At 36.6% G+C, this 18459-nt stretch overlaps 1 protein-coding gene across 4 annotated transcripts in view; it reads right to left on the reverse strand.

Moving 5' to 3' along the window:
- GDPD1 (glycerophosphodiester phosphodiesterase domain containing 1) overlaps positions 1-18459 on the reverse strand; it is a 42935-nt gene that overhangs the window by 9933 nt on the left and 14543 nt on the right. For all 4 annotated transcript variants that reach the window (XR_012913062.1, XR_012913061.1, XM_075994416.1 and 1 more), the window contains exons 3-6: positions 13640-13775; positions 9583-9628; positions 3038-3156; positions 2429-2518 (exon numbers count right to left, since the gene is read on the reverse strand). Coding sequence is in view for 2 of the 4 variants with exons in the window: in XM_075994416.1 (XP_075850531.1) it covers positions 2429-2518; positions 3038-3156; positions 9583-9628; positions 13640-13775 (391 nt within the window). In the remaining 2 variants the exon portion in view is untranslated. The remainder of the gene's footprint in view (positions 1-2428; positions 2519-3037; positions 3157-9582; positions 9629-13639; positions 13776-18459) is intronic.

Raw genomic sequence — 18459 nt, forward strand, 5'->3', positions numbered from 1 at the left:
GTAATTTGAACAACAAATTTTTTTTTTTTTTTGAGACAGAGTCTTGCTTTGTTGCCCAGGCTAGAGTGAGTGCCGTGGCGTCAGCCTAGCTCACAGCAACCTCAAACTCCTGGGCTCAAGCAATCCTGCTGCCTCAGCCTCCCGAGTAGCTGGGACTACAGGCATGCGTCACCATGCCTGGCTAATTTTTTCTATATATATTAGTTGGCCAATTAATTTCTTTCTATTTATAGTAGAGACAGGGTCTCACTCTTTCTCAGGCTGGTTTTGAACTCCTGACCTCGAGCAATCCATCCACCTCAACCTCCCGGAGTGCTAGGATCATAGGCATGAGCCACCACACCTGGCCTGAACAACAAATTTTATTGAGATATTTTTACCAAGATGTTTGGAAACTGCTGCTGAAAGGTTTTTGGAGTTTTTAAATTATAAATGACAGAAACCCAGAGGCTTCTGGAAAAATATGTGAATCATGGGAAAGTTCTGTTATTGTGGGCCAAAAGGGAGATTTTTATTTTGAAATAATTATAGACTCAAAGAAAGTTGCAAAAATGGTATAGACCCATGTACCCTTCACCCAGCTTCCCCAAAATGTGACATCTGATGTTAACACATCAGTATCAAAACCAAGAATTGACATTGGTACATTACTATTAATTAGACTACAGATCTTATCAGTTTTCATCATTTTTTAAACGGCATTCATTTGTGTGTGTGTATAGTTCTGTGCAATTTTAACCCATATATAGATTACCACAAACAAGATTCAGAACTTTTTCATCACCACACAACTGCCTCCTGCTATCTTTTTATATTTGTTCCCACTCTCTACCATACCCTAAGTCTCTGTCACCTGGCAGCCACTAATCTGCTCTCCATATCTACAGTTTTGAGAATGTTATATAAATGGAATCATATAGTATGCAACAGTTTGAGGCTGATTTTTTTCACTAAGCATAATGCCTTTGAGGACCATCCAGGTTGTTACATGTATCATAGTTCACTCCATTTTGTGGCTGAATAGTATTCCATTGTGTGGAGATGCCCAAGTTTGTTCAGCCATTTATTTATTGAAGGACGTTATTTGGGTTGTTTGCAGGACATTATTTTTATGAATAAAGTTGCTATAAACATTCATGTACAGGTCTTTGTGTACATAAGTTTTCACTTTTTCTGGAATAAATGCCCAAGAGGAGATTGCTGGCTCATACGGTAAGTGTATGTTTAGTTTTATAAGAAACCACCCAACTATTTAAGAGTGCAGTTGTACTATTTACGTTTCTACTGGCAGTCTAGAAGAAATCTAGTTTCTCTGCATCCTTTCCAGCATTTGGTATTATCACTATTTTTTATTTGAAAATTTTTCTGATGATATGAAAAGATCGGCAGGCCTCAAGTACTTTACTTCCCTTGCAATAACATCTGAAAATACCAAGACAATGATTATTTATGGACAAGTCTTAGTTTTAAGTACTTAGGAATCTAAAGCCACTCAGCCCAGTTAATTGCTCTGTTCTCTCCTTTATACACAATATCCCTTAGGATCACACAGACCCCACGACACATAAAACTTTCTGGCCTCAATTGTATTTTGAATTGTAATGGTGCTGACTTCGCACATTTTGCCTTCTCTGCTAGGAAGGAAGTCCCTCCCAAGGAGTGCTTCGTATTTGAGAATTGCTACTTATATCATACTTCTTCCGCACTAACTCTTGCATTCTAAAAAGCCTTCATAATTAAAACAAAGCATCGCGAAAAAAAAAAAAATAAAAAAAAATAAAAAGCCTTCAGTGCTCAAGATTTAAAAAAAAATTTAATTTAAAATTCTCTTAGCTGACTATATCTTAACTTGTTTATGAAGGGTTAGCATATCATTTCAAAATATATCAAATTCATTTTTTATAGACATATTTTCTTCACCCAGAAAATTTTCAGTGGGTATATGGCCCTGCTTTTATATACTACCTGATAATCATTACCTTGGCTTAATTTGATTAAGTCTGTTTGTGGCATAGATTAAAAAGAAGCTAAAGCTAAAGAGTTCAAGGACTGAATATTTTCTTTAATTCAAAATTACACAAAAAATTCCAATTACTTAACAAAAGACAGTCATTAAAAGATAGGAATCATATTGTATCCTATAATGCACATAATTAAATAATGGTGAACAATTAATATTAGTATGTGAAAATAATTCTGTGAACTAGTACAACTACATTGAACTTAAATTGCAAGGTCCAAATCTATTATCTCTACTATATTATTAATAGTAAACTTCTGGCTAGTTGCTTCCACCCAGTACCATCTGTCTTTGTATGAAGGCTATGATATAAGAAAATTTAAAAAAATTATTATTGTAAGAAACTTATCATTTATAAACACACAAGAACAACAAAGAAAGATCATTCTGTACCATTTTGAAGCTTACCTCTTTGTAGCACTTTTCTACAATTTCATAACTGGCATTACCCCACACTGTTATGTGTTCTCGTTTATACTGCTTCACCAACTCTGAAACCTACATGTGAAAATTCAAAATTTTATGCATGTGCCTATTTGTAAATCCACTAACAACATTTCACTTAAAAAATTAATTATAATTGACTATCTGCCAATGTATAGTAGAAAATTTTAGAAGAACCAATATACAAATTTAGACTATTTTATGAAAGACAAAAATTATTTATATTTTATTTACCATTATATAATTTATTTAATAGAATACAATGATTTAGTAATTTGACATAAACTAACCACAAATGAAACAAGCTAAACTAGAAGTTAATTATGGAAACACCAAATGATTAGTTCATAGGAGCTTACTTTTATCTATGAGTGAGACATGCCAACTCACTCTGAAAATAGGCTCTCCTGCAGTAAAGTGATCTCTTCTATCAGGGCATTATTTAAAACAATGCTGACGCTTAGAGTATCACATTTCCTTGAGCACTAGCAATCTATGCAGTCACCTACTCTAACCTTATTTAGTTTGTGAAATCAGATGCAACACACCCAGAGGAGGTAATGCCTTGAGTACCTTCTTAATCAGCACATTGTTGTTGACTTTGATATCGATGTTAATGGGAGTGTTAGGAAAGGCCTCAAAAACTTCCTTCAGTAATGGCATTCGGTTATCTTTTCCTTCACATTGGCATGCTGAGAAAGCAAGATTTTTAAATGTATTTTTAAAAGATAATTTTACTTTTTTGATGATTAGAAAAGTTATAGTATGGTATTCATTAAAAGATATTTACAAACTAAGGAAAAGTATAAACAAGAAAAAAAGTCATGTAAAATCCAACAGCTTAGATATAATCATTAGGACTATTTGGTGTACTTTCTCTACTTTTTTTTCCTTTGCATAAATCAATACAGTAATGATATAATGTACTCACAGATTTTAACCTGATCTTTTTACATAAAAATAAATATTTTCATATTGGTATACTGTGTTTATAATTTTGATTTGAATTTTATTAATTAAATCTTTAAATTCTGAGATAACTATAGATTCACAAGCAGTTGTAAGAAATAATACAGAGAGATCTATGCACCCTTTATCCTAACTTCCCAAGAGTAACCTCTCGTGAAACTAGTACACGCCCTCTTGTTACGATACGGAGGTGTCCGTTGGTTCGTAGTCTATGGCAAATGTATCTTGCTTTCACTCTGTGAAACTGTATCTCACTCTTGCTCTGTAAACCTATCTTGTCCTTCCTTCCTCAATAAACTTCATTTCACATTTGCCTCTCTTTTGGTGTGTCTGGTCATCCTTCAGCCAAGAGCACACCAAGATCCCAGAACAGAACAGACTACGACTACCATGTTTCCCCGAAAATAAGACCTACCTATAAAATAAGCCCTAGCAGGATTTCTAAGTATTTGCGCAATATAAGCCCTATCCAGAAAATAAGACCTAGTGATGGGCGTGGCTACACAGCGTATTTGCACAACCCATGCATTTCGTCCTGGAGCGGTAAAGAAGACGAGCAGCCCTTCTCATCTGTCCAGTGAGAGCTCTATTGCTCGACATGAGGAATTGGGGCCAATGGTTCTAAAGGAAATAGAGTCGCAAGAAATTCAGGATTGAATTCGGGGTTAGGCATATTATGATGATGTTCCAGAAGAAGACAACTTAACTATATTTGAATAAATTTAGATTGTTGTACCATACTTAAAAAAAATAACACATCACCTGAAAATAAGCCCTAGAGTGTCTTCTTGAGGAAAAATAAATAGAAGACCCTGTCTTATTTTCGGGGAAACACGGTACAACCGGACACAATTTGTTTACATATATTCAAGTATGGGTTGTTTCCTATTATTAATTATTATAAAAAATGTAATTACTTATACTTTTCATGATAAATAAAAACAGGAAACAACCCAAACTTGAGAACATACTATAAAGGTTGCAGAGACCAGATGAAATCACTTTTGTCAGACCCACACAAATATAGCCAGGAAGCCATAAGAGAAGGCTCATACCTAAGAGAAGAACTCATACATGTCTAAGAACTGTTTCCAAGGAAATCCATAAGAAAATCTTTCACATCCTTCATCCATCTTCTGCATTTTTTTTTTTTTTTTTTTGAGACAGAGTCTCACTCTGTTGCCCTGAGTAGAGTGCCGTGGCGTCAGCCTAGCTCACAGCAACCTCAAATTCCTGGGCTCAAGTAATCCTTCTGCCTCAACCTCCCGAGTAGCTGGGACTACAGGCATGCACCACCATGCCCGGCTAATTTTTTCTATATATTTTTAGTTGTCCAGCTAATTTCTTTCTATTTTTATTTTTTTACCTTTTTTATATTATAAATTATAAATTTCTTTTTCTTTTTCTTTTATTTTTTCTCTTAGATTCCAAACAGAGAGATCTTTCTATTTTTAGTAGAGATGGGGTCTTGCTCTTGCTCAGGCCTGTCTTGAACTCCTGAGCTCAAATGATCCTCCTGCCTCAGCCTCCTAGAGTGCTAGGATTAGGTGTAAGCCACCATGCCTTGTCATAAACATACTATATAACTATTGAAAAATTTTGCCTTCTATCTGAAACTTTACTTCCATAAATCTGCAAATAACCAAATGGTGAAAAATCCTTTATTCCATTGTATTGTATGGGAAGTCAAAACAAACGTGCATAGATGCATATCAAAAATTTAAATTAAATCCATGTCAGAAAATCAAATTATTTATAAGAACTCATGGGAAAAGCAACATGAAAATGAAAAAATAAAAGGAAAAATCTGTTACTCTACTTGTAACTCTTATGAGGTTCTGGGGCATTATGATGGGACTGTAAATTACTTGGTTCTGCTTTCCTGGCCCCAGAGTAAACACATGATCAGACTGAGACCCTGAGACCCTTTTTTTTTTTTAAGACAGAGTCTCACTCTGTCACCTGGGCTAGAGTGCCATGGTATCAGCCTAGCTCACAGCAACCTCAAACTCCTGGGCTCAGGTGAACCTCCTGCCCAGTAGCTGGGACTACAGGTGCGTGCCACCACACTCGGCTAATATTTTCTATTTTTATTGGAGACTGAGTCTCGCTCTTGCTCAGGCTGGTGTTGAACTCTTGACCTCATGCAATCCTTCCTCCTCAGCCAGAGTGCTAGTATTATGGGTGTGAGCCACTGCAACTGGCCTGAGACCCTTTTAAGTGTAACGATATGGACACTGGGAGATAAGGTCTGCTAAAATCCTCAGCTGAATGAATCATGCACTTGCTGCCAAGAGTCTACCTCTATGTGGAAAAGGTGTCCTTGAGAACAAAGTTAACACAGATGAAAGCAGAACCAGGAAATGGAGATAGAGACCAATTATTGCTTGAGCAACTTGAACCAGTCACGTCTGAAGGCATATAATTCCTGGGATTTCTAATCATGAGAAACATGATTAGACTTTTTTTTTTTGCTTAAACTCTCTTGGGATGGGTGTCTAGCACTTATAACTGAAAGAGTTTAAACTTATCAAAGACTATATAATTTAAAAATTATAGATAAGAGATTTTTAACTAAAATATAAAATAAAATAAAAATTAAGTATACAGTAGACAGCTATTGTTTTCACCTACCCAGCATTCTTCTGTACCTCCCTTATTCTACATTGTTCTGACAGGGCTGTCAATCTTAGTACCCACTCCCCACTCACCCTTAGGGGTGGACATATGATCATAATAGCCCCATCTCTTTGCTTTAAGATGGCCACATGACCCAGACTGGGCCAAGCAGCATCTTTATCTGGGACTTTTCTCTTGAAGCTCATAAGGAAGACTGCCTTTTCCCTCTGGAATCACAGGGCAGACAAATTAAAAAATTAATTTACCAGTCAAGAATTAACATGGGGCAATAGCTATTCATACCCAAGTAAGATATATGCAAGAATCAACTTAGAAAAAGGTCAAACAGACAAAACTAACCATGGAACAGCAAAATAACATATATAATAAGGATAATATTGTATCTAATAGTGAGGTAACAAGGAAATTAAAATTTAGGCTAAGAAAAAAATAATGTGCTAAAGTGACATAAATATATATAAGTCAGATACCTCAGCCAGTATAGAATCTAGAAAAATATTTGGAAAAAGAGAAGTTTGTCCCTGCATTTTTCCAGTTAGAGGATAAACAGTTAGGAAATGGTGAACTATGAAAAGGAAAGAGGAAAATAACAGGAAACAGGAAAGATAAGTAAGGAGTATACTATAAGATGTGATGAATGATGGAACAGTGGTCCCTATACCATGCTAGAATGTTAAAACTGATAATTATAGTCAACTGTAGATTCTCTAAATTACATATTTTCCATGAAAAAAAAAGAGGCTACTTTCACATAAGCAGGATAGATAATAATAAATCCTTTGGTTAACACTTTTTTATGTTCCTTCTTTACATTCCCTTTTTAATATAGCCTGTGACACATCAAAGAACCCTTTAAAAGAAAATACTTAACTACTTCTTCAGTAAAGTAGTGAACCACAAAGAGAGCAAGAGGCCTGAAATTCATATTCCTGTAATAGTCTCTCTCACCAGTATTTAAAGAAAAGTAAGGAAGAGTTTTAAATAGGGGAATAGGATAGGAGAAACTGAAGATCTTTCTGACTAATCTGAGTTAAGTTTTTACACTACTATTTATTAGTGTGTTTCTTTGGGTTTTTTTTCTGTAGAGACAGAGTCTCACTATGTTGCTCAGGATGGTCGTGAAACCCTGGCCTCAAGCAATCTTCTGGCGTTGGCCTCCCAAAGTGCCAGGATTACAGGCATGAGCCACCAATCCTGGCCAGCTATTTTTTAGCCTATTTCAAATGCAGTCAACTTAACATTTGAGGAATAGTCTAAAGTTAATTATGATATGTGTTAAACGCAGTATGAAATGAAAGCTTATTATTCTTTATGGTTGACTGAAACTTGAGAGTACATGGCATTGCTATTAATAAAGCATTTGAAAAGACTGTTCAGATGAAGAGGCAATATGGTATATCTGAATACTGGCCTGGTAAAGAGGAGACCTAGTTTCAAGTTCTAGCATTGTCGTTTACTTGCATTTGACAGTTTCAAAGGTCTCTTCACATTCAAAAATTTTATGACTTTATGAGAGAGATATTAAACTAGAAAAAGGTTAAAACATTTTCTTCCTCAAAGGATCTTTCAATCTTTGTGGGGCTTTAGCTTTGCTCAACAAAGGGAAAAATATGAAGAAGTTCACTTCTGAAATTTTCTTAACCTTCACAAGTCCAAAATTGACATAAATATTACAATAGTATGGCAAATATAATCCTATAAATTACATAAAAAAAATGTTTCTTCAAATCAATGTACTTTAATAATACTTACCTGGAAGGCAAAGTCAAACATACATAAGATTTAAATGTCACTTAGAGATAGCTAATTTTAAAATTTTTCTGATTTTTATATGGCTTTCCAAAATTTCCCTATTAATGTGAAATTATTAAAATAATGGCTAATTTTAAATCTAGTTCATGGAAGTTACAATTCTTTTTGAAAATTAACATCAATAGATTATTTTTTTTTAATATGAAGCAATGGACTGAGGGGGGATTCAATTTCCTCCCCTTTTTTCTTTTTAGACTGAGTCTTACTCTGTCGCTCTGGTAGAGTGTAGCAGTGTCATCATAGCTCACTATAGCTTCAAACTCCTGGGCTCAAGCAATTCTCCTGCCTCACTCTCCCAAGTAGCTGGGACACCCAGTTAAATCAATAGATACTTGACACTTATCCAAGACTTTTACTATATGCAAACCATCCCAAAGTACATATATTTGAATCATTCAAAATGTGAGGCTGGGGCCGCGCGAGGTGGCTCATGCCTGTAATCCTAGCACTCTGGGAGGCCGAGGCAGGTGGATTGCTCGAGGTCAGGAGTTCGAAACCAGCCTGAGCAAGAGCGAGACCCCGTCTCTACTATAAATAGAAAGAAATTAATTGGCCAACTAATATATATAGAAAAAATTAGCCAGGCATGGTGGCGCATGCCTGTAGTCTCAGCTACTCGGGAGGCTGAGGCAGCAGGATTGCTTGAGCCCAGGAGTTTGAGGTTGCTGTGAGCTAGGCTGACGCCATGGCACTCACGCTAGCCTGGGCAACAAAGCGAGACTCTGTCTCCAAAAAAAAATGTGAGGCTGACTTGTGAAAGGAAGGAACCTATATCTTTTCAACACCTATATCTTTTCAAGGTGATGTATTTCCATTCTAATATGCAGTAACTAATAAATTAGGTCTAGGGACAAGTTTCTTTGTGAGAAATGTTCCCTCTAAAGAAAGAAAATTGCTAAGTGAAGAGGACTAGAAAAGGGTTTATTTGACGGATAGAAGTCTCTTCAACCTTAAAGATATGGAGCAGCTAAATGACAGAATAAATGTTATAGACTGAACCAGAAAAGATCTGAAAGGGGTCCTCCTTCCCACTTTTTTTTTGAGACAGAGTCTCACTTTGTTGCTCAGGCTAGAGTGAGTGCCATGGCATCAGCCTAGCTCACAGCAACCTCAATCTCCTGGGCTCAAGCGATCCTACTGCCTCTGCCTCCCAAGAAGCTGGGACTACAGGCATGCGCCACCATGCCCGGCTAATTTTTTTTTTGTATATATATTTTTAGTTGGTCAATTAATTTCTTTCTATTTTTAGTAGAGACGGGGTCTTACTCAGGCTGGTTTCGAACTCCCAACCTTGAGCAATCTGCCTGCCTCAGCCTCCCAGAGTGCTAGGATTACAGGTGTGAGCCACCATGCTGGCCCTTCCCACTTATTGTTACTTATTCTTTATTATATTTTTGATGGATGACTACTATAAGGTATAGTAATATTCTAGAATTTGAAGCTTTAGAAGTACAATGTATCCCTAATAATATCAGGGTTTCTCGTAATTACTACTCAGGTTTAATTTACTGCATATGAATTTAAATAGAATGAACCAGTTAAATCTTTGGGCCTGATCATGTCAGGGTCAGATGACTATCAAGGTTTCAGATTTGGACAAGCTTACAGCCAGTACTTTTAGCAAGCACTGATTGTGAGAAGAAAACACATATGCGTTTCTCAGCATAAATATTTAAGCCACAAATGATAAATATTACCTCTTTGAAATGCGACATCCAGTTTGCCAAGGTAAGGTGGAAGCTCCTTTAAAAGATATGATTGAAAAAAGTTAGCTTTCAAAATTAAGAAGTATTTTAGTGTCTTATATTAAGGCATAAAGTGAAGATTTTCTTCTTCAAAATAAAAAGAACACCACATATGTTTACCTAGGGCACCCTTTAGGAGAACATTCCCAATAGCAAATTAACCATATAATTACTTATTTCTACCACCAAGAAATCTTTACTATTTAATTGAGACATTTTCTCAATATCACACAAAGATTTCAGTAGAAAATGTCAAGAATAGAAAACTTCAATGAAAAGAAAAGAAAAAAAATAATTATTTAGAAAAATCTTTAAACTCACTAATAATAGAATAAATGCTAATTAAAATTTAATTTAGGCCAGGCAGTGGTGGCTCATGCCTGTAATCCTAGTACTTCGGGAGGCTAAGGTGGGAGGATTGCAGGAGTTCAGGAGTTTGAGACCAGCCTGAGCAAGACCAAGATCCTATCTCTACTAAAAATAGACAAATTAGCAGGGTATGGTGGCACCCTGCTACTCGGGAGGCTGGAGGATCACATAAACCCAGGAGTCTGAGGTTGCAGTGAGCTATGTGACACCACTGTACTCTACCCAGGGCGATAGAATGAGACTCTGTCTAAAAAAAATATTAATATGGCAAATTAACAAATCTTTGTTATAATTATAATGTTCAATAGTGGCAAATATTATTTTACCCAATAATTTCCCTTCTGGGAGTATATTTAGAGAAAGAATTTTAAATATAAAGAAAAACTGGTGGGGCGTGGTAGCTCACGCCTGTAATCCTAGCACTCTAGGAGGCCAAGGTGGGTGGATCGCTTGAGCTCAGGAGTTCGAGACCAGCCTGAGCAAGAGCGAGACTCCGTCTCTACTAAAAATAAGAGAAAGAGGCCGGGCGCGGTGGCTCAAGCCTGTAATCCTAGCACTCTGTGAGGCCGAGGCGGGTGGATTGCTCGAGGTCAGGAGTTCGAAACCAGCCTGAGCAAGAGCAAGACCCCGTCTCTACTATAAAATAGAAAGAAATTAATTGGCCAACTAATATATATATATAAAAATTAGCCGGGCGTGGTGGCGCATGCCTGTAGTCCCAGCTACTCGGGAGGCTGAGGCAGCAGGATTGCTTGAGCCCAGGAGTTTGAGGTTGCTGTAAGCTAGGCTGACGCCACGGCACTCACTCTAGCCTGTGCAACAAAGCGAGACTCTGTCTCAAAAAAAAAAAAAAAATAAGAGAAAGAAATTAATTGGCCAACTAAAAATACATATAAAAAATTAGCTGGGCATGGTGGCACATGCCTGTACTCCCAGCTACTCAGGAGGCTGAGGCACGAAGATCCCTTGAGCCCAGGAGTTTGAGGTTGCTGTGAGCTAGGCTGACACCACGGCACTCTAACATGGGCAACTAGGCAACAGAGAGAGACTCTGTCTCAAAAAAAAAAAAAAAAAAAAGAAAAGAAAAAGTTGTCTTTATGTAAATAAATAAATACAAATATATATATATTTATAAAGACATATATATGTTTTATAAATATATCATTTTTTTTCCCTTTGAGACACAGTCTTACTCTGTTGCCTAGATTAGAGTGCAGTGGGTTGATTAAAGCTCACTGTAACCTTGAATTCCTGGGCTTAAGCAATCCTCCTGCCTTAGTCTCCCACGTAGCTGGGATTACAGGTACATGCCACCACATTTGGCTAATTTTTAAATTTTTTTGTAGAGACAGGTTCTCCCTATGTTGCCTAGGCTGGTCTCGAACTTCTGGCCTCAAACAATCCTCTTGCCTCAGCCTCCCAACGTGCTGGGATTACAGATATGAGCTACCACAACCAGCCTATAAATATATCTTTATTTTTATCTTTATCAATAACTTTATATACGCACTTAAAGATACAGAAACTTTTATCTTTACTGATAAACATGTTCAGTGTAGTGTTATCTATAATGGTGAAAATCTAGAACTAATCCAATATTCAACAACAAAGGAATGGTTAAAAATAACTATATATCCACACAATGGAATAACTGCAGTCATTTGAAATACTCATGAAAGATAAGCATGGAATCTGAAAGGCTAAATATTGTATGATTTCAACTATATGACATTCTGGAAAAGGCAAAACTAAGGAGATAGTAAAAAGACCTGTGGTTGCCAAGGGATAGGGAAAGGGAGGGCTAAATAGGCAGAGCACAGAAGATTTTTAGGACAGTGAAACTATTTTGTATGATAGTATAACAGTGGATACATGTCGTTACAAATTTGTCCAAACCCAAAGAATGTACAACACCAAGAATAAACCCTAATGTAAACTATGGACTATGGGCAATAATGATGTGTCAATGTATGTTTATCAACTGTAAAAAATATACCATTTCTACCAAAGTTATCAAAAGAGAAGGAAAAAAAAGTACCATTCTGGTGCAGATGTTGATAGTGGGGGAGGCTGTGCCTTGTGTGGGTAACTGTGTGGGTATGTGAGAGCTCTGTATTTTCCACTCAATTTTGCTATGAACCCAAAACTTCTCTAAAAAAATTAAGTCTATTTTTTTTTTAGAAAAGCATGGAAAAATGTTTATCATGCAATAATGTTAAAGTATTTAAGACACAATGTACACAATACATAGTAAGAATACAAATCTAAATAAACCTACAGGGTATACTATATATACCGATAGAACTCTGTTAAAGTAAGTTTTCTTCAGGTGGTAAAATTAGGCATTATTTTTCCTTTCATTTGTCAGCATTTACTACAATGAGCACGTTAACTATTATTATCAGGTTTATATATACATTTTTTATTTTTAGAGACAGGATCTTGCTATGTTGCTCAGGCTGGCCTCAAACTCCTGGCCTCATGGGGTCCTCTTGTCTCAACTTCCCAAATAGCTGGGACTATAGGTATGCGCCACTGTGCCCAGCTATAATCAGATTTTTAAATGGTGCTTTCCTACACTTGAAGACTAAAACTAATACATATCTTTAATCTGAACCAAATAAATTACAGACTACCTCAAACAAGTGCAACTCCAGTAGTTTGACATCTGAGGACTCTGGCAAATTTTTTCCTTATTTTTGTCTTCACTTGGCATGGAAGGACTTTGGTAATTTTATTAAAATTATATTTATGGCAGGGCGAGGTGGCTCACGCCTGTAATCCTAGCACTCTGGGAGGCCGAGGTGGGTGGATCACTCAAGGTCAGGAATTTGAAACTAGCCTGAGCAAGAGCGAGACCCTGTCTCTACTAAAAATAGAAGAAATTAATTGGCCAACTAAAAATATATAGAAAAAGTTAGCCGGGCATGGTGGCACATGCCTGTAATCCCAGCTACTCAGGAGGCTGAGGCAGGAGGATTGCTTCAGCTCAGGAGTTTGAGGTTGCTGTGAGCTGGGCTGACCCAACAACACTCTAGCCCGGGCAACAGAGTGAGACTCTGTCTCAAAAAAATAAAATAAAATAAAATAAAATTATATTTATAAAAATAAGTCTCCACAAATGTATTGGTATATAATACAGATCCTCATTAGAAGTCAGAATAGTTTTTCAAATTTCCTTTGACATTCATTATTTAATCACTACCTTTTAAAACAATTTTTTTTTTTTTGAGACAGAGTCTCACTCTGTTACCTGGGCTAGAGTGCCATGGTGTCAGCCTAGCTCACAGCAACCTCAAACTCCTGGGCTCAGGCGATCTTCCTGCCTCAGCCTTCCGAGTAGCTGGGACTACAGGCATGCACCACCACACTTGGCTAATTTTTTCTATATATTTTTAGTTGTCCAACTAATTTCTATTTTTAGTAGAGACAGGGTCTTGCTCTTGCTCAGGCTGGTTTAGAACTCCTGACCTTAAGTGATCCTCCCACCTTGGCCTTCCAGAGTGCTAGGATTACACGTGTGAACTACCGCACCCGGCCTAAAACATTTATTGAAGCAATATCTGGCATTCACTGTTTTAAAAAATGTTACAGGCCCTAATAACTATTAGATATTAGTTTATCATACATATTTACTTACACAGTACTTAAGATCAGAGATGTTTACATTGACCCCAGTTGATCTCTTTAGATTCTCATCATGTGACACTACAACTTCTTCATCTTTTGTGATATGGCAGTCCAATTCTAACATATCAGTTCCAATTGTAACTGCACTGAAGAAATAAAGAGAAGAATGACATTCTGAAATTTAAGCATTTAGGTTACATGCATCAGATATAACAATTCAGAGTTACAAATCCAAAAAACCCTATAATACTGAAACATCTCCTCAACACCATCATCTATTATGACTTATTCATGTGAAAATATTCTAAGTGAACTAAGAATAAGAGAATCATGTTGTCTCCTTTCCATAACCAGCTATCCTTAATTCTGACAACCCAATACAATGGAAAAAATACTGGACTAGAGGTCAAGAGATTTGGGCTCCAGTTCCTGCTTTGCTATGAACTTGTATAATTTTGGGCAAGTAAATTTTCCTCCCAGGGCCCACATTTCCCCATCTATAAAGTGAAAGGATTAAGGAATAAGACAAGGATGCTTTCCTTTATCATTTTGATTCACTACAGTATTGGAAATTCCAGCAGTTAGGCAAGAAAAAAAAGCATCAAAATTAGAAAGGAAGAAGTACAATTATTTCTGTTTACAGATGACACAATCTTATATAGAGAATATCCTAAAGATTCTACCACAAAACTGTTAGAACTAATAAACAAATTCAGCAAAGTTGCCAGATGCAAAACCAACACACAAAAATCAGATGCATTTCTATACACTAAAAATGAACAATCTGAAGAGGAAATTAAGAAAAAATATCCATTTATAATCACTTCAAAAAGAATAAAACACTTAGAAATTAACAACCAAGGAGATGAAAGACTTGTACAATAATAACTATAAAACACTGCTGAAATTTAAGAAGATATATATATGTATGTATATAGTTAAAATGTACCCAAAGCAATCTACAGATTCAATGCAATTTCTAGCAAAATCCCAATTTTTTTTGCAGAAATAGAAAAATCCATCATAAAATTCATATAGAATTTCAGGGGCACTGAATAGTCAAAATCTTGAAAAAGAAAAACAAAATGGAGGACTCTTACTTCCTGATTTCAAAACTTACAACAAAGTAATCAAAACAGTGTGGTACTGGCATAAGGGCCGACATATACATAAATGGAACAGAACAGAGAGTTCAGAAATAAACCCTCATATATATGGTCAAATAATTTTCAACAAGAGTAGCAAGACCATTTAATGAGGAAAGGACAGTGTTTTTTTTTTTTTTTTTTTTTTTTTTTTCTGGTCAGCTTGGATCAGCAAGGACAGTGTTTTTAACAAAGGATACCAGGAATGCTGTATTTGCCATGTTAAAGAATGAAGTTGGATCCTTATCTAACATCACATACAAAAATAAACTCAAAAAATTGATCAAAGACTTAAATGCAAGAACTAAAACTTTTAGGAGAAAACATGGGTGAAAAGCTTCATGACATTAGATTTAGCAATGCTTTCTTAGCTATGACACCAAAAGCAAAGGAAGCAAAAGAAAAAAATGGACAAATTGGACTTCATCAAAATTAAAAACTTTTGTGCATCAAGGACATTATCAGTAGAGTAAAAAGGCAACCCACAGAATGAGAGACTATACTTCCTATCACATATCTGATAAGGGATTTATACTCAAGTTATATAAGGAACTCCTATGAACCCAAAACAGCAAAACAAACAATCCTATTCAAAAATGTGCAAAGGACTTGAGTAGCAGGCTTTCTCTAAAGAAAGTCCACAAATGGGACAAAGCACAGTAAAAGATAAGCAACAGGAATAATCATTAGAGGGCCAGGACCACTACACCTATTATCCTAGCACTTTGGGAGGGTGAGACAGGAAGATTGCTTGAGGCCAGGAGTTGGAGACCAGCTTGAAAAACAAAGCAAGACCTGGTAATCTACAAAAAAATAGAAAAATTAGCCAGTGTAGTGGCACAGGCCAGTAGTCCCTACTACCAGAGAGGCTGAGGCAGGAGGATCACTTGAGCCCAGGAGTTTGAGGCTGTAGTGAGGTATGAAGATGCCACTGCACTCCAGCCTGGGCAATAGGTGAGACCCTCTCTCAAGGTCAGAAGTTAGAAACCAGCCTGAGCAAGAGCAAGACCCCGTATCTACTATAAATAGAAATTAATTGGGCAACTAAAAATACATAAAAAAAAAAATTAGCCGGGCATGGTGGCACATGCTTGTAGTCCCAGCTACTTGGGAGGCTGAGGCAGGAGGATTGCCTGAGTCCAAGAGTTTGAGGTTGCTGTGAGTCTAGGCTGATGCCATGGCACTCTAACCTGGGCAACACAGTAAGACTCTGTCTCAAAAAAAAAAAAAAAAAAAAATTAGAGGGGCTCCTGTGGTTGAGTCTGAGGCAGCAACAGCATTCCAGACATGGGATACATGGGGGTGGGGGTGGTATCACCCTACAAAGTGTGTGGAGGATCCAGGTGGCAGCACCCAGGCAGCAGGTGCTGGGAGGCAGTAGGTTGGGGGGGATCTGAGGGAGGGAGGGGTCTCCTTCTGAGGAAAATAGAGGAGAGTAAAAATGTGGGGTGAGATTTTGGGCCTGATCTCAGAGGATGGAAAGAGGTGGAAACAGAATTTGAAGAAGAGAAACAGGCCTGAAGTGTAGGGAGTGAGGGGTATGTAAACATGAAAATGTGAGTATGGAAGGGTGGGAAGGGCCTTGATCAAAGGGCAGTCAGAGGAAAGCCACAAAGAAATTCCTCAACATCTGAGTGTTTTTTATAAAGGTGATGGCACACAGAGAAGCCAGTTCTATGCTCTCTTCAATTGCCCCCTACTTATTCTGTAATATAATTCTCAATTATTTTGTCCTATAGATGGAGGAAACCCCCCATCAGGATCCCATTACAAAAACCCAACGAGCCACTTACTGCTGTTGTAATGAAGCCATTGTGCTACCCAGTGTCTCATACTACAATACTTCACACAAGCCCATCTGCTCCCCCACACCTCTTTAACTAACACCCCACCCTCCCAGCACAATGTCCTGATTACTACCACCTGTTAGAGGAACAAAAAAAATCCTGGTTCTTTACATAAATGATTAAGTCCTTAATTTTAGGTGTCCTCTTCTAAAGCAGTGTTCCCCAACCTTCTTGGCACCTGGGACCGGTTTCATGGAAAGGAGCTCAGGTGGTGATATGAGCAATGGGGAGGGAGGGGAGTGGCTGTAAATACAGTTGATGTTTCACCACTCCCCTCCTGCTGTGAGCTCCCCCCTTTCATGGAAGACAATTTTTCCAAGGTACCAGGGGGTTGGGGACTGCAGTTCTAAAGGATATTAACCTTTAAAGAGAACATTTGTTTGCCAGTTATGTGCTGACTAGGACCAAAAATGTGCAAAATTAAAATCCAAAAAGAAATAGGCAAGCAAAAAGAGTCTTTAGGTTTATAGAATTATTTCTCTGGATTTCTAAATTTCCTAAAATATTATTGTTATACTGTGTTTTTAATTAAAAAGGTAGAAACTGTAAGTAGCATTCATAAGCTATACACAGTTTAAAACAAAATTCTAAGATCCTTTATATACTATAGCTTAAAAAAAATTGGTACTACTGATTTTTGATCATGTGTACATCTTTCTTTTTCTTTTGTTTTGTTTTGGTATGAGTGTGTGAAGAGAGAGTAAGAGCAAGAGTTATCCACATTTTCATGTATTTAAAAAAATTATACATATTAGTTTAAAATCTTTCTAAGTATGAAGTTAGCCACTAACTATTTCTAGAAATGTTTAGGAATTATTTGAAAAATATTTTATATTTATTATATGTTTATTGTTATTAACAACCTAATCAATCCAGATTTAGAATAGTAGTAAGTATATGCAAGTCAATTTATAAATTATCCTGGTAAATTATCCCAAATTTGATAGGTAAATAGCTAGAACATAATGAGAAAAGAAAAAATGTTTATCACTTTAGCCTTCAAAAATTTCCATAAATGACAACATGCACCAACTTCAGTTGAAACACCAGATATTTTAATAGCTGAATTTCTGACAAGCTGATGACAAACATGAGAAAAAAGTTAGTGAAGCCAAGGCTTCAACATTTCCTGAAAAACTCCACCTCTAGATGTGGAAAAAACTCCACAGAAACAATGCATAACAGCTTACAACAGACCCTACGTTAAAGAATTTATTTTAATCTCATTTATTCTTCATAATATTGAGGTTGTATTATTATTCCCATTTCAAAGATGAGATAATTAGTCATATTAATTAGATATTCTAAAAAATTTATCATGAGAATCAGGTCACTGATTAATTACTTTGACTGTCTGCCAACTTATACTTCCAGCTATTGCTAATACAATTTGTTTCTTTCTCCTACCATTCATGTTAATACCATAGGGATCATATTGTCCTATGGGTATTTACAAAGGCAGCCTGGTTTAATAACCTAGTTCCATTAGCCCTTAAGAATCAAATTTTACATACTGAAGGGCTTAGTGACTCTGTGTGTGTCTGTGTAAATACAATTCCTTAGTTTTGGGTTCTATGTTTACTATGGAGGGGGTTCTGTCTCCTTCCTCTGTCTTTTGCTAATATTCAGCTTTACTCCTGAATGCCACATTCCATATCTCATTCAGTGAGCAGCCAGTGAGAGTCCATTCATGTCAGAGCCTGAACTAGGCATTAGGGATTGAGAAATCAATAAAGATTCTGGTTCCTAAGGAAATAATAGAAGAGCCATATTCATAAGCTATGGGAGGTGGCATTTGTGAAAGCATTTTATAAACCACATTAAAGGACATTTCATAA

This window comes from Microcebus murinus, chromosome 18, assembly GCF_040939455.1.
Source record: "Microcebus murinus isolate Inina chromosome 18, M.murinus_Inina_mat1.0, whole genome shotgun sequence".
Classification (NCBI taxonomy): domain Eukaryota; kingdom Metazoa; phylum Chordata; class Mammalia; order Primates; family Cheirogaleidae; genus Microcebus; species Microcebus murinus.